General features: G+C 49.1%; 1 protein-coding gene across 1 annotated transcript; it reads right to left on the reverse strand.

Moving 5' to 3' along the window:
* Positions 1 to 909: 909 nt before the first annotated feature.
* On the reverse strand, positions 910 to 16,876 carry arcn1b (archain 1b). Its single transcript, XM_084466955.1, has 10 exons — positions 16,717 to 16,876; positions 15,816 to 16,079; positions 14,866 to 15,045; positions 11,715 to 11,920; positions 11,279 to 11,440; positions 10,923 to 11,088; positions 10,399 to 10,546; positions 8,295 to 8,403; positions 3,717 to 3,921; positions 910 to 2,589 (listed from the first exon to the last, which is right to left on the reverse strand). The coding sequence occupies exons 1-10, from the start codon at positions 16,717 to 16,719 to the stop codon at positions 2,500 to 2,502; spliced, it is 1,533 nt and encodes a 510-aa protein (XP_084323081.1). The 5' UTR covers positions 16,720 to 16,876; the 3' UTR covers positions 910 to 2,499.
* Between the last annotated feature and the right edge of the window lie 6,359 nt (positions 16,877 to 23,235).

Here is a 23,235-nt window from a genome sequence, read left to right on the forward strand (position 1 = left end):
CCCTGGAGTCCTCCGTCCTGCCGGACTGTTCTCTTTCATTTCCAAAGCCAGCCGGGCTCAGAGCTTATCTGGCTGCTCATTCATCCGTTAAGTGGACACGCCCCCACTTTACGAGGGGGCCGCTACTGACTGACCCCCCCCCCCCCCCCCCCCCCCTGCTCCTCCTGGGTAACCCCCCTCCCCCCGGGCTAACCCACCTCCCCCACTCAACACCCCCCTTCCTCCCCCACCCCCTTTGAAACTCCAAATAAGGGTGTTGTTAAATCTCCCCCGGCTCTGAGCCATCTGTTGAGTCCCACAAGGGGATTGAACCCTTCAATAGCTCCGCCGGTCCACACGTTTTGATAGACATATAGAACTTCTAAAGACCTGCTCATGCCTCCTCTTCTAGGACTTAATCAGGAGGGATTCATTCGACTCTTATCTTGTTTTTCTCTTCCTTGTGCGGACACACACACACACACACACAACTATTCGGGGTCCACCTAACACTACCACCATTATGGGGTCCACCCTTTCCAGTGCTTCTACAGCAACACAAAAAGTTAGGCAATATAAGCAAAAAATCCTGACCGCAACTATCACTTAAATTAAGCAAAATTGTAAACTTTTTTTTTTTATCAAGCTCATCAGCAAGCAAGAGCTAGAGGATAGCTCTGGATAGCCATCCGGCAACTACTCTGGTGAGTGCAGTACCCACTGGGGGGGCGCTCACGAGCATGACAATTATACACACAGAAGTCAACTTTAACTATAATAGAGAGATAGAGATAGATGGATAGATAGATGGACTTAAATATAAACTTCCATCCGTATATTTGCTGGACCTTGAGTTGAGGGTGAACTGGTTAAAAACTGCCCATAATTGAAGAGATGTTAAAGCAGAATGAGTAAACAAGACTTGCATTTTTAATAATACATTTTTTATTTTGTTAAAGATTCATTCTTGTCATTTTCTAATTGTACACTGGAATGTTAAGATTCCCCTTTATAACTGTCATAGTTAAAATGCTCACTCCAGTTTTCTTCAACCCCGCAACCATTGCTAAATTGAAATTCGGGGAGTAAAGAAAAATATTTAAAATAGAAACAGAAAATATTAAACATGAAATCAGAATCGTGTTTGAAATAATGAAGACAATCGGAAACAAAGAATATCTGAAGATGAGGACCTAGAGGAGTCCCTTCGAGATCTGAGGTGTACATGCAGAGTTCCCTACCCCCCCCCCCCCCCCCCAGCCTCCGGATCTAGGGTGGACTGGGCCCCTGGACCTTCTGCTTCACTCGTGTGGACCGGGAAAGAATCTTGGTGAAAGGCTGAATGGCGGGCCATGTAGGATACACATTAGGGAGCTCTGACCACCTAAAGACATCCCTACATAAGGGAGCGCTGACAAGCTGTTGTGTTGTGAAGAGGCTGTTCGGTGGTTGACAAACCTCAGCAACATTTAAAACACGTTGCCCGGTAGTTCCAACATTTGACGTGCGGCAAGAATCCCTTTATGCCTCAAATGCTCATTTTCTTTAAATCATTTACCTTTTCTGATTAGCTGAGAACTATACATCAACAATCCGTACAGGGAAACTGAAAAGTAGCCAAGTTACAATAACAAAAAGAAGCCATTGCGACAGTATTGCTGATGGAATATTCAGATGGTAGATAGAACGTTATCAACCACTTGCTGCTAGTAGATTTACCAGCTACAAAATATACTACTGCTCCAAAGCCATTGACCGAACGGGGCCAGGAAGCTTTTCCAAACCAAACAAATCATTTCTTTATACAACGATCCAAACAGCAAGAGGAGAACATAGCATTGTGACTGACAGGCAGATCATGATTGACACGTCTACAATTCTGAGCTTACAAAAAAACAATATAAGCTCAAACCTTCAAGATCTACATTACCCAGCAACCATTGCAACGTGGCGCTATGCATACCAGGAGAGAAGAAAACGCGAGGAAGCCTGATGTCTGCGGTCTGAACCTCCAGCGCTCGGCATCTCAAGATGAGTGCACAAAAATAAGGAAATAAAAAAGGAGATAGGCAAGTTTATTTTTACATTTAATGGGGTGGGCTGGCTCCAAGCCAACCTCCTGTACTACCTCCGCATGCCCCCCCCCCACCGCTGTGGAACCACACCCCCAGACCTCATCCCTTAAGCCCACCTTTACCGAGTCGTTCTGTGGAAACAGCATTTGTTTTATCATCTGTCTGCATCATTATTACTCATCACTTGAATTACCAGTTCAATTTTAACTCTTTATATATAGATGATATTCTCTGATACAAACATATAAATACATCATCAGTGGCCCCACACCGGGGAGGGTGGGGAGGAGGCTGCAGCTGCCTGTAGATGTAGTCTCTGGAAACGGTACACAGGGCCAACATATGGATTCCTCCACGGATCTCCCTACTTAATTTTGTTGTTGGTGTTGTAAATTTGTTTTGCTTTTCACGCTTTTCTTAAACTGTAAATCTTATCTACATTTTCTTACAGGATTTCGTATTTATCGACCACAAAGGAGGTTTCAGAGGAGAAGCGGGCGGAGTTGTCCCCGTCCACGTGTGTCACTTTGGCCACCTGCAGCAGGAGGGACAGAAGAGGGGGAGGTCAGAGCCTTCATCATGAGGCTGCACCACCACATCAAGACGGTCACCAGTCACTCGACGCAGCAGGGACTAGTGGTGGATTTCACGATTCGTTTGAATGAATCATTTTGCGTCGGTCAGTTCGCCAAGAAGAGTTGTTCGTTCGTTCGCATTTCCGGTAGCGGTGAATCACGGTTCTCAGTCACTGAGTCGGTCAGACTCGGCTCCTCCCATGTTCTCGTTCAAACGAATCACGATCGTAAAGTGGTGCAAACGGTCATCAATCAACACAACATTAACTAAGTTCCTTTTAGCTGAGGAGCGCTTCATGTTCGGGATCGGGATGTTGTTGCCCGGCTGGCTCTCGTGACGTCTCAGTCCTCGAGTCTCCACCGCTAAACTCAGTGAACGAACGGCGACTCGGCGACTAGTGGGTGGAGCTGGGAGTCGAGTCTCGGAGAACGAACGATACAAACTGAAACGGGGAATCGGGTCGGTTCGTTCATGTTAAAGAGTCGTTCGTTCAAACTGATTCGTTGGAGAACGAGCCATCACTAGCAGGGACCGCCAGCCATCTTCAGCGCTGCCGCTGACGACTCCGTAGAGCGTGGTTCCTATTGGCCACTGGCTACGGCGTGGTGCTCACCCAGCCCGAGAGCAGCCACTGGATCTGGTCTCTAGTAGGGATCGACCCATACCGATTTTTTAGGGCCGATACGATCGACGCAGTTGTGTGGGGTTTTAGTGAGCGGACCAATCGCAGCCCTTGCGGCTGCGTCGCGTCAACGAAAGGTTACAATCTTTGGGAGGCGCACGTCAGGCCCTGGCGGTGGACACAAGGAGGGTCCGCAAGGACGTCAGGGGTCCGTAGCCCCCTTGGGTTGCGTCAACGTGGGACCCTAATCAGCCCTTTAGACGATGACCGATAGCGATTTTCTTGAGCCGATATTTGGAGCCGATGCTGCTTTTGCTCCCTCAATTTGCATCATAAATATGACAATGATGAGAACAAATGTTACAAGTCTCAAATTAAAAAAGGAACACAACTGTCTGTAAATCATGCAGAGAAAAAATATTTAAAATAATGTAAAAAAACTGTGGGATGCCGTCCACACTGACCTGGATGTCACAGTAGCTGCGCTTGGACACGAAGGACACGTTGACGGGGAAGAAGTCATTGGGCTGCCCGGCGATGCTGAACTCCAGGCTCCCGCTCTTGTTGTTGGCGTCGATGACGGGCAGACACCACTCCAGGAGGTTCCGTCTGCTGTCGTGCTTGTACTCCCCGTCCAGGTCCCCGATCACCGGGGCGCCGACGCCGGACCTGGGAGCGCACCGCAGAAACAAACCCAGCTTTGAGAAGGCAGCTGTGACCCAGCGGCTCAGAGGTGAAGCTCCACCACGGCCCCAGAAGGTGAACCAGGCCCGTGTGTTCTAGACCGCACACTTTCTTTATCATCAATTGAGCAATGTCGACATTTTCCGCTTTCATAAAAATGTTGGTGAAAAGTCAATTGGATCAGTGTACATAAAGATAATATATGTCTTTTGGACTTCAGCACACCCCCCCCAGGCTCCCAAAAACAAAACACTGGACTCCATTCAGAGCGCGGGACATGGGAACGCATGAGGGGAGAGAGGGAGGGACTCCCCCTGAAGACTAGACCCTGTTACAGGAACACGCCGTGTTACAGGAACACGCCGTGTTACAGGAACACCCCGTGTTACAGGAACACGCCGTGTTACAGGAACACGCCGTGTTACAGGAACACGCCGTGTTACAGGAACACCCCGTGTTACAGGAACACGCCGTGTTACAGGAACACGCCGTGTTACAGGAACACGCCGTGTTACAGGAACACGCCGTGTTACAGGAACACCCCGTGTTACAGGAACACGCCGTGTTACAGGAACACGCCGTGTTACAGGAACACGCCGTGTTACAGGAACACGCCGTGTTACAGGAACACGCCGTGTTACAGGAACACCCCGTGTTACAGGAACACGCCGTGTTACAGGAACACGCCGTGTTACAGGAACACCCCGTGTTACAGGAACACGCCGTGTTACAGGAACACGCCGTGTTACAGGAACACGCCGTGTTACAGGAACACCCCGTGTTACAGGAACACCCCGTGTTACAGGAACACGCCGTGTTACAGGAACACCCCGTGTTACAGGAACACGCCGTGTTACAGGAACACGCCGTGTTACAGGAACACGCCGTGTTACAGGAACACCCCGTGTTACAGGAACACCCCGTGTTACAGGAACACCCCGTGTTACAGGAACACGCCGTGTTACAGGAACACCCCGTGTTACAGGAACACCCCGTGTTACAGGAACACGCCGTGTTACAGGAACACGCCGTGTTACAGGAACACCCCCTGTTACAGGAACACCCCGTGTTACAGGAACACCCCCTGTTACAGGAACACGCCGTGTTACAGGAACACGCCGTGTTACAGGAACACGCCGTGTTACAGGAACACCCCGTGTTACAGTAACACCCCGTGTTACAGGAACACGCCGTGTTACAGGAACACGCCGTGTTACAGGAACACGCCGTGTTACAGGAACACGCCGTGTTACAGGAACACGCCGTGTTACAGGAACACGCCGTGTTACAGGAACACCCCGTGTTACAGGAACACCCCGTGTTACAGGAACACGCCGTGTTACAGGAACACGCCGTGTTACAGGAACACCCCGTGTTACAGGAACACGCCGTGTTCCTGTAACACCCCGTGTTACAGGAACACCCCGTGTTACAGGAACACGCCGTGTTACAGGAACACCCCGTGTTACACGCCGTGTTACAGGAACACCCCGTGTTACAGGAACACCCCGTGTTACAGGAACACCCCGTGTTACAGGAACACGCCGTGTTACAGGAACACGCCGTGTTACAGGAACACCCCGTGTTACAGGAACACGCCGTGTTACAGGAACACGCCGTGTTACAGGAACACGCCGTGTTACAGGAACACGCCGTGTTACAGGAACACGCCGTGTTACAGGAACACCCCGTGTTACAGGAACACGCCGTGTTACAGGAACACCCCGTGTTACACGCCGTGTTACAGGAACACCCCGTGTTACAGGAACACGCCGTGTTACAGGAACACGCCGTGTTACACGCCGTGTTACAGGAACACCCCGTGTTACAGGAACACCCCGTGTTACAGGAACACGCCGTGTTACAGGAACACCCCCTGTTACAGGAACACCCCGTGTTACAGGAACACCCCGTGTTACAGGAACACCCCCTGTTACAGGAACACGCCGTGTTACAGGAACACCCCGTGTTACAGTAACACGCCGTGTTACAGTAACACGCCGTGTTACAGTAACACGCCGTGTTACAGGAACACCCCGTGTTACAGGAACACCCCGTGTTACAGGAACACGCCGTGTTACAGGAACACGCCGTGTTACAGGAACACCCCCTGTTACAGGAACACCCCGTGTTACAGGAACACCCCGTGTTACAGGAACACCCCCTGTTACAGGAACACGCCGTGTTACAGGAACACCCCGTGTTACAGGAACACGCCGTGTTACAGGAACACCCCCTGTTACAGGAACACGCCGTGTTACAGGAACACGCCGTGTTACACGCCGTGTTACACGCCGTGTTACAGGAACACCCCCTGTTACAGGAACACCCCGTGTTACAGGAACACCCCGTGTTACAGGAACACCCCGTGTTACAGGAACACCCCGTGTTACAGGAACACCCCGTGTTACAGGAACACCCCGTGTTACAGGAACACGCCGTGTTACAGGAACACCCCGTGTTACAGGAACACCCCGTGTTACAGGAACACCCCGTGTTACAGGAACACCCCGTGTTACAGGAACACCCCGTGTTACAGGAACACGCCGTGTTACAGGAACACGCCGTGTTACAGGAACACCCCGTGTTACAGGAACACCCCGTGTTACAGGAACACCCCGTGTTACAGGAACACCCCGTGTTACAGGAACACCCCGTGTTACAGGAACACCCCCTGTTACAGGAACACCCCGTGTTACAGGAACACCCCATGTTACACTCAGGCATGCAAACTGGTTTGGGGTGAAAAAGGTGAGAATGATGCGTGAGCCAAAGAAAACACAGACCCACTAGGGGGTTCCAGGGTTATACTCCGGGGAGTTTTTTGAAAAATAAGCTACTAAACGCTCATTTATTACTTTTTTAATGTATTGTATAGTCGACTAAATATCATTTTGATTTTAGTTGACTAAAATCGAACTGGTTAAAGTGTAAAACATTATTTGAACGCCTAGGGGAAAGATCTATTAACCGGTATTATGGAATGGTGTTAAGGTTTAAACTGCATACTGCTGTTAGTTGGGCCATTTGTCTTGTGTTTTTCACCATTGGTTGGTAGCTTAGTGGCCAGCGTGCTTATAAGGTTGGTTTGGGCAGGGGCTTGTGAATGTGTTTTCCTTGGATTTTGGCACAAGGGATTATAACATCTGGATCTGATCCTGTGTATTAATGAAATAAACGTGAAATATACATACAGACTAAACTGTTGCGATATGAAAAAACACCAATGATGATTCATAATGTTTGTCAATCAGATGCTTATTAGTTTTCTGGGGAACAGTCAGCCTCCTATCAACTGTATCAATCATTAAAACAAAGTCCTCATCCCAATCATTGGGACTGCTAATCCTGTGTGTACAATGCAATGTCTCTATACTATATTTCTGCTCCTTTCTCCCATCATAAGAACATTACTGTATGTAACCGTGGCTATCTGTTGCGTGGCTTCTAAGATAGCTTTCTTTATAAAACATTAGTATTCATTTTTAGTGTTTCTCAAGTCAAAGAAACCACAGTGATCAATACATATAACAGATAGTGATAATTATAGGTCCATGCTGGTAGTTTACCACTATGATCAATACATATAACAGATAGTGATAATTATAGGTCCATGCTGGTAGTTTACCACTATGATCAATACATATAACAGATAGTGATAATTATAGGTCCATGCTGGTAGTTTACCACTATGATCAATACATATAACAGATAGTGATAATTATAGGTCCATGATGGTAGTTTACCACTATTATCAATACATATAACAGTGATAATTATAGGTCCATGATGGTAGTTTACCACTATGATCAATACATATAACAGTGATAATTATAGGTCCATGATGGTAGTTTACCACTATGATCAATACATATAACAGTGATAATTATAGGTCCATGATGGTAGTTTACCACTATGATCAATACATATAACAGTGATAATTATAGGTCCATGATGGTAGTTTACCACTATGATCAATACATATAACAGTGATAATTATAGGTCCATGATGGTAGTTTACCACTATGATCAATACATATAACAGTGATAATTATAGGTCCATGATGGTAGTTTACCACTATGATCAATACATATAACAGTGATAATTATAGGTCCATGATGGTAGTTTACCACTATGATCAATACATATAACAGTGATAATTATAGGTCCATGATGGTAGTTTACCACTATGATCAATACATATAACAGTGATAATTATAGGTCCATGCTGGTAGTTTACCACTATGATCAATACATATAACAGTGATAATTATAGGTCCATGATGGTAGTTTACCACTATAGATGATCCTTCATAGTGTACTCGGCTCTATGGAGCCCAGCGGGAGGCGTACTCACGGGACGGGGATGGTGATGACCACGTCGTTCAGCTCCAGGGTCTCCTCCTGCAGCTCGTACTCGATGTTGACGTCACAGCCGGTGCCACTCTCTGAAGGCCAGCAGTTAACTGTTGAAGACGAGACCGTTAGGACCCAGACCACCACCCGCTAGGACCCAGTCCACCACCCGCTAGGACCACCACCCGCTAGGACCCAGACCACCACCCGCTAGGACCCAGACCACCACCCGCTAGGACCACCACCCGCTAGGACCCAGACCACCACCCGCTAGGACCACCACCCGCTAGGACCACCACCCGCTAGGACCCAGACCACCACCCGCTAGGACCCAGACCACCACCCGCTAGGACCCAGACCACCACCCGCTAGGACCCAGACCACCACCCGCTAGGACCCAGACCACCACCCGCTAGGACCACCACCCGCTAGGACCCAGACCACCACCCGCTAGGACCACCACCCGCTAGGACCCAGACCACCACCCGCTAGGACCACCACCCGCTAGGACCACCACCCGCTAGGACCCAGACCACCACCCGCTAGGACCCAGACCACCACCCGCTAGGACCCAGACCACCACCCGCTAGGACCCAGACCACCACCCGCTAGGACCACCACCCGCTAGGACCCAGACCACCACCCGCTAGGACCCAGACCACCACCCGCTAGGACCACCACCCGCTAGGACCCAGACCACCACCCGCTAGGACCCAGACCACCACCCGCTAGGACCACCACCCGCTAGGACCCAGACCACCACCCGCTAGGACCACCACCCGCTAGGACCCAGACCACCACCCGCAAGGACCCAGACCACCACCCGCTAGGACCCAGACCACCACCCGCTAGGACCACCACCCGCTAGGACCACCACCCGCTAGGACCCAGACCACCACCCGCTAGGACCCAGTCCACCACCCGCTAGGACCCAGACCACCACCCGCTAGGACCCAGACCACCACCCGCTAGGACCCAGACCACCACCCGCTAGGACCCAGACCACCACCCGCTAGGACCCAGACCACCACCCGCTAGGACCCAGACCACCACCCGCTAGGACCACCACCCGCTAGGACCCAGACCACCACCCGCTAGGACCCAGACCACCACCCGCTAGGACCCAGACCACCACCCGCTAGGACCACCACCCGCTAGGACCCAGACCACCACCCGCAAGGACCCAGACCACCACCCGCTAGGACCCAGACCACCACCCGCTAGGACCACCACCCGCTAGGACCACCACCCGCTAGGACCCAGACCACCACCCGCTAGGACCCAGTCCACCACCCGCTAGGACCCAGACCACCACCCGCTAGGACCCAGACCACCACCCGCTAGGACCCAGACCACCACCCGCTAGGACCCAGACCACCACCCGCTAGGACCACCACCCGCTAGGACCCAGACCACCACCCGCTAGGACCCAGACCACCACCCGCTAGGACCACCACCCGCTAGGACCCAGACCACCACCCGCTAGGACCCAGACCACCACCCGCTAGGACCCAGACCACCACCCGCTAGGACCACCACCCGCTAGGACCCAGACCACCACCCGCTAGGACCCAGACCACCACCCGCTAGGACCCAGACCACCACCCGCTAGGACCACCACCCGCTAGGACCCAGACCACCACCCGCTAGGACCCAGTCCACCACCCGCTAGGACCCAGTCCACCACCCGCTAGGACCCATGAGAACCTGAGAGAGTTGACTGTACAAGCAGTCTGGTGTCATATGTACAATTTAACTCTCTTTTACTATACATCCTCATTTATAAAATTTTGCCAGACTTATTTTGTTAATACGTATATAATTTTGTGGATAAATCCTTAAAACCATGAACGTATGTACGTATGTGTGTCTGTGATAGGTGCTACATCACAGCATCATGGTCCTTTGAGTATTATGATCATATCCATAACGTTCGCTGCCGCTAACTTATTACTTAACTTATTAATACCAGTTCTGTTAATGATTTACTGTTCACTCTAACTGAAGCGGTTAGAGTGAACAGTACACTACAGTGAACAGAAGTGGTGCTGGAGACTCACTGGTCAGGCTGAATGTGTGGTGCTGGTGTGGTGCTGGAGACTCACTGGTCAGGGGGATGAGGGCCTCGTCCGTGGTCTGTAGCCTCCACTTCAGCACGCCCACGTCGTTGTTCAGGGGGAACGACTTCTCGGGGTTCTTCAGCCCGATCAGCGACTCGGCCGTGAACAGCTTCTTGTCCACGTTGGGATGTGTCTTAACACGAGGAGAGAAACAGCTGAGGTCCACTAAAGCTTCTCTTACCGTGATGGACATTACCATTGTTTTGCTCATAGTGTGGTAATCCTTTGATTATTTAGTTCATTGTTAAATAACGAGAAATGCAAAAGCATTGTCTTAAATAATGCCTATATCAGGTATAACATATAATCAAGAAAAAGTATTCACTTCATAATTTCATAATCAGAAAAGAAAGAAAATGTTGACATTTCTGAAGCAGCATGCAGCTAAAAGCTACTTTAGAAACCATTGAAACAATACCATCACATCCCTACAGCCCAGTGGCCAAGAACCATCAGTCCTACCAAAAGGGGCAAGGAACCAGGAGCATTAACCAGTACTGGACCAGTACCTGAAGCTGCAGCCCTTTGTTGTCGTTGTTGATGATCATCAGGCGAATGCGGCCACTCTTGTCGTCCGAGACGCGCAGCGTGATCATGCCCAAGACCTCCATGTTCTGGAGGCCTCCGTCACGGCCACACGTCAGGGAGATCTTCTCCTCCACCCTCAGGTGCACACTGATAAACGCACACCATCAGCATCTCCTCCACTCTCAAAGTGTGTCATCACAACACGTGCTCAATGAGGTCTCCTCTGAAGCACTTTCATTCTTCATATCAACAACGGGTTTCATTCAGCGATTGAAGTCCTTGTATTGGTAACAACATTTAATTCAGTCATCAGAGGCTGTGACGTGGCTCGACTTACCCCTCTACGTTGGCCGGTGGGGGCAGGATCTTGGATGCATCCGAGCCCCTCTTCCCACCAGAAGGCATAATGGTCTCCCCCTCCGACTTGAGCTTGTCCACAAAGTTATCCACCTCCTTCCCTCTGGCACCGAGCTTCAGGGCTTTGCTGGGGCCGCTGGGTCTGCAAAAACAAGCCCTGCTTAATAGCCCAATATCCCTATATACCTAATATCTTATGACCATTACCAACCACAAGGCATGTCCCAGGACAAATGTGGAAAAGACACTAAATGTATCCACATAATCACAAGCAGCTCAGGAATGTAAATATAATATTTAAAAAAAACATGTTGACATTTACGCCATAACAATAAACCTAATATCTAAAATAAAATAACATAGTAATATACACTTTAATGGGGAGTCCCCGGAGACAGCGAGTGTGAGCGCTGTACCTGGCCGGAGCAGCGACCATCTTGGGCTTCTCTGGCTCCATGATGGTGTCCGTGATGATGGACCCCGAGGAGATGCTGGTCATACCGCTGCTGCCGAAGCCGCCGAATGCCGGCACCTTCTTGCCCGAGCGCTCGGCGTCTCTCCTGGCCTGCTGCAGCTCCTTGGCCTTCCTCCTCATCTCTGCCTTGGCTTCTCTCTCCTGGGTCTGTGGGGAGCAGCGGTCAACAGGCCTATTGACAACAACTTACAATGGCCTTCAGGGCGTGTCTGTCTAACGTGGGCATTTCTTTTTAAGAGTAGAGTAAGACAGTAAGGGATGGGAGAGAGCAGAAGACATGCAGGAAAGGACCACGGGCAGGAATGGAACCCGAGTCGCTGCAATAAGAACTGGGCCTTAACGGTACTCGCTCTACCCGGTGAACCACCCAGTTCCCCTAATGTGGGCCTTAAGGCGCTCTACCGGTGAACCACCCAGTTCCCCTAATGTGGGCCTTAAGGCGCTCTACCGGTGAACCACCCAGTTCCCCTAATGTGGGCCTTAAGGCGCTCTACCGGTGAACCACCCAGTTCCCCTAATGTGGGCCTTAAGGCGCTCTACCGGTGAACCACCCAGTTCCCCTAATGTGGGCCTTAACGGTACGCGCTCTACCGGTGAACCACCCAGTTCCCCTAATGTGGGCCTTAAGGCGCTCTACCGGTGAACCACCCAGTTCCCCTAATGTGGGCCTTAAGGCGCTCTACCGGTGAACCACCCAGTTCCCCTAATGTGGGCCTTAAGGCGCTCTACCGGTGAACCACCCAGTTCCCCTAATGTGGGCCTTAACGGTACGCGCTCTACCGGTGAACCACCCAGTTCCCCTAATGTGGGCCTTAAGGCGCTCTACCGGTGAACCACCCAGTTCCCCTAATGTGGGCCTTAAGGCGCTCTACCGGTGAACCACCCAGTTCCCCTAATGTGGGCCTTAACGCGCTCTACCGGTGAACCACCCAGTTCCCCTAATGTGGGCCTTAAGGCGCTCTACCGGTGAACCACCCAGTTCCCCTAATGTGGGCCTTAACGCGCTCTACCGGTGAACCACCCAGTTCCCCTAATGTGGGCCTTAAGGCGCTCTACCGGTGAACCACCCAGTTCCCCTAATGTGGGCCTTAACGCGCTCTACCGGTGAACCACCCAGTTCCCCTAATGTGGGCCTTAAGGCGCTCTACCGGTGAACCACCCAGTTCCCCTAATGTGGGCCTTAAGGCGCTCTACCGGTGAACCACCCAGTTCCCCTAATGTGGGCCTTAAGGCGCTCTACCGGTGAACCACCCAGTTCCCCTAATGTGGGCCTTAAGGCGCTCTACCGGTGAACCACCCAGTTCCCCTAATGTGGGCCTTAAGGCGCTCTACCGGTGAACCACCCAGTTCCCCTAATGTGGGCCTTAAGGCGCTCTACCGGTGAACCACCCAGTTCCCCTAATGTGGGCCTTAAGGCGCTCTACCGGTGAACCACCCAGTTCCCCTAATGTGGGCCTTAAGGCGCTCTACCGGTGAACCACCCAGTTCCCCTAATGTGGGCCTTAAGGCGCTCTACCGGTGAACCACCCAGTTCCCCTAATGTGGGCCTTAAGGCGCTCTACCGGTGAACCACCCAGTTCCCCTAATGTGGGCCTTAAGGCGCTCTACCGGTGAACCACCCAGTTCCCCTAATGTGGGCCTTAAGGCGCTCTACCGGTGAACCACCCAGTTCCCCTAATGTGGGCCTTAACGCGCTCTACCGGTGAACCACCCAGTTCCCCTAATGTGGGCCTTAAGGCGCTCTACCGGTGAACCACCCAGTTCCCCTAATGTGGGCCTTAACGCGCTCTACCGGTGAACCACCCAGTTCCCCTAATGTGGGCCTTAAGGCGCTCTACCGGTGAACCACCCAGTTCCCCTAATGTGGGCCTTAAGGCGCTCTACCGGTGAACCACCCAGTTCCCCTAATGTGGGCCTTAACGCGCTCTACCGGTGAACCACCCAGTTCCCCTAATGTGGGCCTTAAGGCGCTCTACCGGTGAACCACCCAGTTCCCCTAATGTGGGCCTTAAGGCGCTCTACCGGTGAACCACCCAGTTCCCCTAATGTGGGCCTTAACGCGCTCTACCGGTGAACCACCCAGTTCCCCTAATGTGGGCCTTTCACAGTCAGATTTAAGTGATTACCATCAGAAACACTTCCTGCAGATTTGATCTTGCAAAAATAAGCCACCAAGCGCTGTTTCTAGTCAGTCCCATGGAGAAGAACGTCCAAATTCAATTCAATTTCCAACTCGATATTGACTCAGTTAGGGATATTTCAGTTGCAATACCAATTTAGCTTAGATATGAAATAGATTCTCATAGAAGTAATGCTGTATATTGTACAAGGAACCCCCTAACCTTTTGCATTATCAAAATACATTATATCTCATTATCTGTACAGAAGTCAAGTACCCTTGGATAGAGAGAGAACCTTGAATAGGTTATATATATATATATATATTTTTTTTTTTTCAGTGTATTATAAAGAACTTAATTTTAACCAGGCAGCCACTGTTAGAGTTGCTAGTGAGGCTAAATTGAGTGTGTGCACGAAACAACCAATATGCAACAGCACGGACCGTATCATTGTCCATGTGCCCAAGTTTCATTGTGCGAGTGTTTTAAAAAATATCTCTGACTGCTAGGAACCCCTGACTGCTAGTGGTCTCACCCCTGACTGCTAGGAACCTCTGACTGCTAGGAACCCCTGACTGCTAGGAACCTCTGACTGCTAGGAGCCTCTGACTGCTAGGAACCCCTGACTGCTAGGAACCTCTGACTGCTAGGAACCCCTGACTGCTAGGAACCCCTGACTGCTAGGAACCCCTGACTGCTAGGGGTCTCACCTCTGACTGCTAGGGGTCTCACCTCTGACTGCTAGGGGTCTCACCCCTCTGACTGCTAGGAACCTCTGACTGCTAGGAACCCCTGACTGCTAGGGGTCTCACCTCTGACTGCTAGGGGTCTCACCTCTGACTGCTAGGGGTCTCACCTCTGACTGCTAGGGGTCTCACCTCTGACTGCTAGGGGTCTCACCCCTCTGACTGCTAGGGGTCTCACCCCTCTGACTGCTAGGGGTCTCACCCCTCTGACTGCTAGGGGTCTCACCTCTCTGACTGCACGGAAGACCTTCTCCTCGTGGGAGTCCATCTCTGTGAAGGTGCGGATCTGGGCCAGGTTGACGTTCTCCCTGTAGCCCAGTGCAACGATCTCGTCAAAGGCAAAGATCAGGTCAAAGCAGTGCTCTGATATCTCACTTTCCTCCAGCACGCGGCAATACTCTGGGATCTAGAGACCAGGAATAAAGAAAAGATGAGTTAGAAAGAAACCGGGAAACAGGAATGGCCTGGCGGTTAGCCAGTGGCAGAACTGCCCTGAACACAACCCAACCCAACCTAACCTAACCCAACCTAACCTAACCTGCTCAGAGCGGCTGAAGGGGTTCACACCACTAGTGTGTTCTGTTAAAGCAACGGAAAAAAATGGATAAAACAACATTTATCAAATAATATAGATTTTTTAGCAAGTAATAAATAAACATTTGCTGATTAATGTTTCTGTTCAATATAAATATTTGGTTAATGGATCATTATAAAAAGAAATGGTTTAGTTTTTCTTGGCGGCACATGACTTTGGTAACTAGTGATTGGCTATGAAAATACTTGTTGATTTCACCTTTTCTTCTGTGAATTAAAATACAATTGCTCAAAACACATATTTATTTATTTATAAAACAGTAGTAATAGTTTGGGAAGTATGCTTTAGCAGGTTACTTTAAATGTTGTACATTTTGCATCAGTATTGATGCGTAAAAGTAGATATGAGAATATGATGAACTTGGTTATTATTTTAACATTATCTTATCACATCGTCAGACTCTCTGAACAGCTACGAGGATGACCCCACCCCTTTGGTCAACATGATGTCGTTGGGACAAGGCGCCCTCGGGTCTTTTCATTATTAGACATTATTGTTACGACGTAATAAATTTATATTTTGGTCAGAAAGACTTCCCCAGAGTCGCGGCACACGGCCCGGCCAGGTCTACGGTTCCTCACCACTCGGGAGAAGAGTCTGAGCGTCTCCAGGTCTTCCAGGATGTTGCTGTTCTTAGTGGTGATCAGGACCATGTAGAGCTTCTCCAGCGGCTGGTAGACGTAGCGAACGCTGTCCGTCTCCACGAAGGTGTGCTGCTTCCCGGTGTTCATCAACTTGGGGAAGGCAGCCAGGAGACCCTCGATGCGAGTCCGGGTCATCTCCACAAACTGCCGGGACACGATGGCCTTCCCGGCCTTGGTGCACACCGCCGCGGCCAGCAGCACCTGCAGCCGCACAGGGATGTCATCAGCCCCCGGCACACAACACTACGACCGGACACCTGCTTCGTCCTCCGTGCGCCGCCTGAGGAACAACTCGTCTCGTAATGGGAGAAGATGAGCTGACGCGGAAACGCAGGGACGGGTTAGCAGCTCGCTGGGGTTAAATGGCCGAGGGGGGAGAACGTCAACACGAAGGAGGCCGACGGTTAGAGTAACAGACACGGCGCTCCGACTGTCGGCTCACGACGAGGAGCATCGGCCCGACCACCGGAGAGCTGTCGGGCTCCCCCAGCAGCTACCTGTCGACCTGCTAGCTGTGTGGCTAGGTAGCCGTCCGGCTAGCGCTACCTAGCCACACAGCTAGCAGGGCAGACAGGTAGACAGCCTGTCTGTCGTCACCGTCGGCACACTGCGGTCCGCTCCTGCTTCTCCTCCACAGCCCGGTGCCCACAGAGCGGACCTCCGCGCTGTGAACCCGCACCACAGCAGCGTCGTCCCGCAGGACTTGAGGTGTGACAAGGAGCCCCGACACCGGGAGGTCCGTCGGACGGACGGGCTGCTGTCATGGTAGCAGATGTTATGATGATACAAAGAACGAGGAACGAACCGGGAACCGAACGACTCGGGGACGAACACTCACCATGTTGGTCTCTCTGCGGAGCGACTCTATGGGGTCCTCTACGTTCGGCTCCTGGGGGTTTAAGCGGCTCTCTGCGCGTTCGTATCTCGCGTCAACGACTCCGAGCTGCTGGGCGACTGTTAGCTACAGAGCTTCAATATGGCGGCCAGACCAGAGCCACGTCTCACCGGAACACAGCGCGAGACCAGAGCCACGAGAACCACCGGAACAGCGCGAGACCAGAGCCACGTCTCAAACCGGAACACAGCGCGAGACCAGAGCCACGTCTCAACCGGAACACAGCGCGAGATCACCCGACTCCGGGGCAGCAGTGACGCGGGCCTCCGAGACTGGTTGAACGTTCACCCTTTAGTCCATCCGTATAACGTTTGATGTATAACGACAGACAGGTCTAGTCCATCCATATAGCGTTTGATTTATAACGACAGACAGCTCTAATCATCATCCATTGCGTTTAATGTATAACGACAGACAGGTCTAGTCCATCCGTATAACGTTTGATTTATAACGACAGACAGGTCTAGTCCATCCATAAAGCGTTTCATTTATAACGACAGACATATTAAAATGATGTGATCAGGTTATAATCATGTCTCAGCGCTTACAAACATAACTAGAAAATGCATTTCCTGCAGAAAACGCGTGTGAATGCTGACAGCTGAATGAAAAGCGCAAAGCATTGCTGAAAATTAGTGATGGATTTCATGATTCGTTTGCTTGAATCAGTTTGCGTCAGTCAGTTCGCCAAGAAGAATCGTTTGAATTGTTGGTTCGTTCAGTCGTTTCCGGTAGCGGTGAATCGGTTCTCCGAGTCGTTCAGACTCGGCTCCTCCCTCGTTCTCATTCAAACAATGACAAGAATGCACGTTCTCAGCTGAGTCGGTCAGACTCGGCTCCTCCCTCGTTCTCATTCTCGGTTCGTTCTTGTTAAAGAGTCGTTCATTCGAACTGATTCGTTCGCGAACGACCCATCACTACTGAAAATGCAGAAATGTAAAATGAATTGATCTGAAGAATCTGAAAGTAGTAGTAGTAGTAGCTGAATTATTATTTTTAGTAGCTGAAGTATTAGTAGCTGAAGTAGTAGTAGCTGAAATAGTACTAATAGCTGAAGTAGAAGTAACTGAAGTAAGCTGAATTTGTATTACTAATGGTATTAGTAGTAGTAATGGTATTCTCTTTAAGAGAATAGCGGAGCCGATGCGTGATTAAAAGTAGCACACTAGGGCTGGAAAAACAGCCCAATCTCAACGGTTGAAATTGATTTAGTTGCGACGTGTAACTGTCAGAAATGTGTTCTGTTCTTTTTAATCCAGGAAAGGCAGCAGAGACAGGATCGCTTTTAACTCACTTTATTTGGTAAAGGTTTTGGTCTATTGTCTATGAAACAAAAGGAGAGGAATAGTATTATACAACACGGGCGGAGCGTCTCTAAGCTTTATATCTACGATACACCGAGATTCTCCTTAGGCTTCTTCTACAACGTTTAAACCTGCTCACTTCATCTGTGTGTCTGTTGTTGCCCCCTCTTGACTATGTGTAAGTGTTGCAGCTTTACTGCATATGCTTGGTGCTGCTCCCTGTGGCTATGTGTGGATATTACCTCTTAACTATATGTGCTCAGTGCTGCCCCCTTGTGACTATGTGAGGATATTACCTCTTAACTAATATGTGCTCGGTGCTGCTCCCTGTGGCTACGTGAGGATATTACGGCTAAAATATGTCACAATTCCCTCCTTGGTCATCTCAGATGACCCTTCTACAAGCCATGAACACTACCGACCATATAAAGTAGAAGAGTAGAAAAGCAAAAAATCCACGGGTTGGTTACCATGGAACAATCAACATCACCAACCGACTTATTTCGGAAAACTTCCAACGAAAATGGAAGAAAAAACCTGTCGCGTCTTCTAATATGGACGGCATTCACCTTGGTGTGTTTCAAGGAATACATAGGACATAGTCAACAATGAATCAGTAACCATACAATACAATCAGTATGTCATGCAATCATAAAGGCACAATCACAAAGGCACACATATTTATCAATATAAATTTTGTGAAAATACTTCCAGATATGAATAACACAAGATTCTATAAGTATACTTAAAGTATGCATTGAAAGTCAACATTACGAAAAATTGAGCGGCATAAGTGTACAATCAAAATTAAAAAATTATCTTCAAGCCTGCATAACACAAAATTCATACACTTTCAGCATGCATTAAAATCAACAAAAAATAACAAAAATGACAAAATTTCAAATTTCCTTCACGCATGCACAGGTTTGAATGGCTCAGGTGATCTTAATGTATGTAGGGTTTCGGAAATTTTAACATTGTGTGTAGTGTTTGCTCTAGTTTTCATTAGATCTCAGGTTCGACAGTTCACGAGATTGTCTTGTCTGTCAGGAGTACGACTCATGAAAAAAAAAAAATACTAGCATGAACCCATGTAAGCCTCGTCTTGGCATCCAATCATCAACTCGTCCGTGTCAGAAGTCAGAACATTTTCCCAATAGCTTAAAAAAGAAATCCACAAGACCCATCAGTGAAACAGTGCAAAAACAGCATATTACATTTAAATCTAAACAATACTATTGTGACATTTTTTAATTGTAATATTCCCTAGTGATACATTTTTACTGTAATACTCTCACATAGCCATATCCAGTAGCACCAAGCATAGTTTAGAGTTAATTTCCCCTCACAATCGCCAGAGGGCAGCACTGAACACATTTGACAAAGTTACGAAACATTTACACTAGGGGCAGCAACGGACACAGAGGAAATGAGAAAACTATAGATGAAAGGGGGCGGGCTTTTAAAGCCACAGAACACGCCCACCTCTACCTTCTTATTTAACTCGGACTCCGCCATCCTAGAATGAGAATCTCTCGGCGGCGTATCCTGAATGCTAAGCTTTGAGACGCTCCGCGCGTGTTATGTACTATCCCTCTCCTTTTGTTTCATAGACGATAGATAATAGACCAACAACCTTAACCAAATAAAGTGAGTTAAAAGCGATCCTGTCTCGGCGGCCTTTCCTGGACCAAAATCCACAACACGTCCGACATAATTTGGGGTCAAGGAACACGCTCTACGACCTTTTTTTAGGGTTAGTGTTCCTATTTACCCATGCCCATTTTTTGGTAAACATTGTCACCACTAGTTGGTGCTATTTTCACCAAAGTATATGGGTCAGTAACCTGGGCTCAGTCTGACCCTGTATCCGCAAGAAATACAGAATTTGGAAAAACACTGCTTTCAGTGGCCGAGTAGTGCACTACAGCGCTATACGCACAGTCCAGCACAGGCGCTATTAAACATATCAAAAGACATCTACAGGCTGCAAGGAATCCACAAATGTTACTTCCATCGTCCTACAAACCTCTACAGTCTCCAACGTGAGAGACCAGTGGAGGGTTTGTAGGTCTCTAACTGTGTGTTCACACCGCACATTGAAACGTGTCGCGGGGTGACACGTTTCAATGCACACATTAAGCACAGCGACAGATTTCGCTGGGTCGCGAGCAAACAGGGGAAAATTGTGTCTTTTGGTGTGAACGCACAGTAACAGACTTACTGTAAAGTAAGGGGCCACCAGTGGTGGGGGGGGCTAGTGGGTCAGACCAGTGGTGGGGGGCTGGTGGGTCAGACCAGTAGTGGAGGGGCTGGTGGGTCAGCCCAGTGGTGGGGGGGCTGGTGGGTCAGACCAGTAGTGGAGGGGCTGGTGGGTCAGACCAGTAGTGGAGGGGCTGGTGGGTCAGACCAGTGGGAATGGGTGGACTGGTGGGTCAGACCAGTGGTGGGGGGGCTGGGCTTGGGCTTCAAGGCATACAGAGGAAAACGTTGGAACGTGCTCCGTGGTTCTCAGGTGCAAGAACCAGGTTGGGTTCTAGTTGCTGAGAGGGACAGCCCTCACATCTCGCCCCCTGGTGTGTCTCCTTGGGAGTCCCTGTCGCCATCCTGAAGGACGTTCCAGTTCATGTAACTGACGTGACGACGGCCTCTTAAACACTGGGTTCCCCTGAGGGGGGGAACGTCTACACAACTGAAGGCCTCAAACAGTGCAGAACCCTAGCATGCATCTCTGGTCAGTCAGACCACACCCTTATCAGTAGGACAACACACATGGAATGTGATGCAATGTTGAGGAATGTAGTAGGAAAGTGGACAGAAAAAGTATCTTATGAGGGGCGAATGAGAGGCATGAGAATGGGGGGGAGGGGGGGAGAAGAGAGAGATCTGAAGGATCAGGGCCAGAGAGGGGGGCGGGGCCTACAAGGGGTAGGGCAGGGCACAGCATTAAAGCATTAAAAGAAAATGTTTTAACTTACAGTTCGCAGTTTCTTCGTCTTCATGGGTCGATCGTGATACTCTCAGAATCTATTTCTTCTTCTTGAGCTATGAAGGAGAGCAACGAGATTAGTTTTACAGCTTGTGTGTGTGTGTGTGTGTGTGTATTTTAATTAGTGATTAATCCAATCAAAATAAGTTATTAAAATAGGCTGTTATTGCACTCACTTGGTTTGTTGAAGTTGATTGTAGTCTTTCCAGTAGTCTGTGTTGGCTCCAAGCTCTAAAATGCGTCCAAATAAGTTATAAAAATATCAGGAGTCAGGAGCAGTACAAGACCTTGTCCTCTCTCAGCACTGACTGATTCAAATTGTTTGTTTGCACACCTGCATACAATTACTGAGCTGATTATAATGGTTTTCGTCACTACCACTGTTCAACACCAGATGGAGGGATTCCTCATGCATTTAAATTAGTCAAACTAAAAAAAGTCAATTGAGGCTAGCCCCGGTGGTGCACTGGGTAGAGTGAGTACCATTAAAGCCCAGTCCTTACCTCAGCGACCGGGGTTTAATTCCTGCCTGGGTCATATGCTGCATGTTTTCCTTCCTGTCTTACTCACTCAATGTTTGTCTATTGCACGTAATGAAGCAGTGGGCGGATAAATGTACAATTTATTTTCTAGTTTTCATTATGGAAACTTACAAATATGCTGTCAGTTCTTATCAGCGGTGGTACATCTGGGTCTTCACCAACACTACTGTGGGAACTTTCAGGGGTGCATATATCCGTGTTGCTCTCATTATCTAGGATCATTTCCTATGGGGAGGGGGAACAATATAAAGCACTGGCAGAATATAAAACAATATTTGTAACTTGCAGAGAATTTGTATGTACAAATATTAATATATGAAAATACAAGCACTAGAATCCATGAGAGAGAGCAAGAGAGAGTGAGCTCACGAGAGAGCGTGCATTCTATACCCAGAGTCTCATCTGCTGCGCGGGGGCCCTCCCAGAGCCAAAGCTCTTTGTCTGCCGCGTGGAATCCACAAATGTTACTTCCATCGTCCTACAAACCTCTACAGTCTCCAACGTGAGAGACCAGTGGAGGGTTTGTAGGTCTCTAACTGTGTTCACACCGCACATTGAAACGTGTCGCGGGGCGACAGTAACAGACGTACTGTAAAGTAAGGGGCCACCAGTGGTGGGGGGGCTAGTGGGTCAGACCAGTGGTGGGAGGCTGGTGGGTCAGACCAGTGGGAAGCCCTCCCAGAGCATCCCAGAGCCAAAGCTCTGCCGTGCGGGAGCCCCCCCAGAGCCAAAGCTCTTTGCCTGCCGATTTCACCAGATGTGTTTTGATATGGGTAGGTCAAAAGGCCAAGCCGCATAATAGATTTATAGCCTTTTTTGACATTAAAAAAATGGTATAAAATCAAAAAATGTGTTTTTGGAAAAAAATAAGCTTTGTGTTGTGTGTGGGTTAGTGTTAGGGTTAGGGGGTTAGGGTTAGGTGTAAATCATTACCCCATAGATCTCCCCCATGTAGTCCGACGACTTTGCAGTTATACAGATATCTAAGGCAAGGCACGGGCCGGCGTTTGTTACTCATGGACTTCTAGCCACATGTACTTTGACCCAATAATGAATAGTTTGAAAAAAACTACATCCCAGTTTCCAGTTTGGAATTAAAAAATTGAAACGCTTATCGTTTTCTAGTTGGAGTTAAAAGGTTTTTCGTTTTACAGTTGGGCTTTAAAAATTGAAACCCTTATCGTTTTCTAGTTTGAATTGAACGTGTTTTTGTGTTACAGTTGGGCTTTAAAGATTGAAACGCTTATCGTTTTAGTTTGAATTCTTATATTTATTATCTTTGGAAAATCTAAAAATTGAAAGGTTTTTCGTTTCCTGGTTGAAGGTCTTTCCGTTTTGTTCTGTTTTAAAAAAATGTTTTTATATACTTTTTCTGAAAAATCTGTTGAAGAGTTGCAGGACACGTCATCAGTTATGGACCCCGGGATCATTGAGCGTTTCGGCCATTATCACAAGACACTCACCCGAGGAAGGCCCCCCGAGGTCGATCAACTCCCGGGTCATGTCCCATAATCATCAACTTTTTCTTAACTTTATGTATTGTTTTTACCATAGAAAGTTAAGGGTTAAGGTTAGGTATTAGGGCTAGAGGTTATGGTAAGTGGTTAAGGTTAGGGATTAAGGCTAA

The sequence above is a fragment of the Micromesistius poutassou genome (genome assembly GCF_964030765.1).
Source record: "Micromesistius poutassou genome assembly, chromosome: 4".
NCBI classification, from domain to species: Eukaryota; Metazoa; Chordata; class Actinopteri; order Gadiformes; family Gadidae; genus Micromesistius; species Micromesistius poutassou.

Coding starts and splice junctions, on each gene's coding strand:
- arcn1b (XM_084466955.1), bottom strand. Junction 11,089..11,278: donor CCACCGGCCAACGTAGAGGG/GTAAGTCGAGCC, acceptor TGCGTTTATCAG/TGTGCACCTGAGGGTGGAGG. Junction 3,922..8,294: donor GTCATCACCATCCCCGTCCC/GTGAGTACGCCT, acceptor GTGCGCTCCCAG/GTCCGGCGTCGGCGCCCCGG.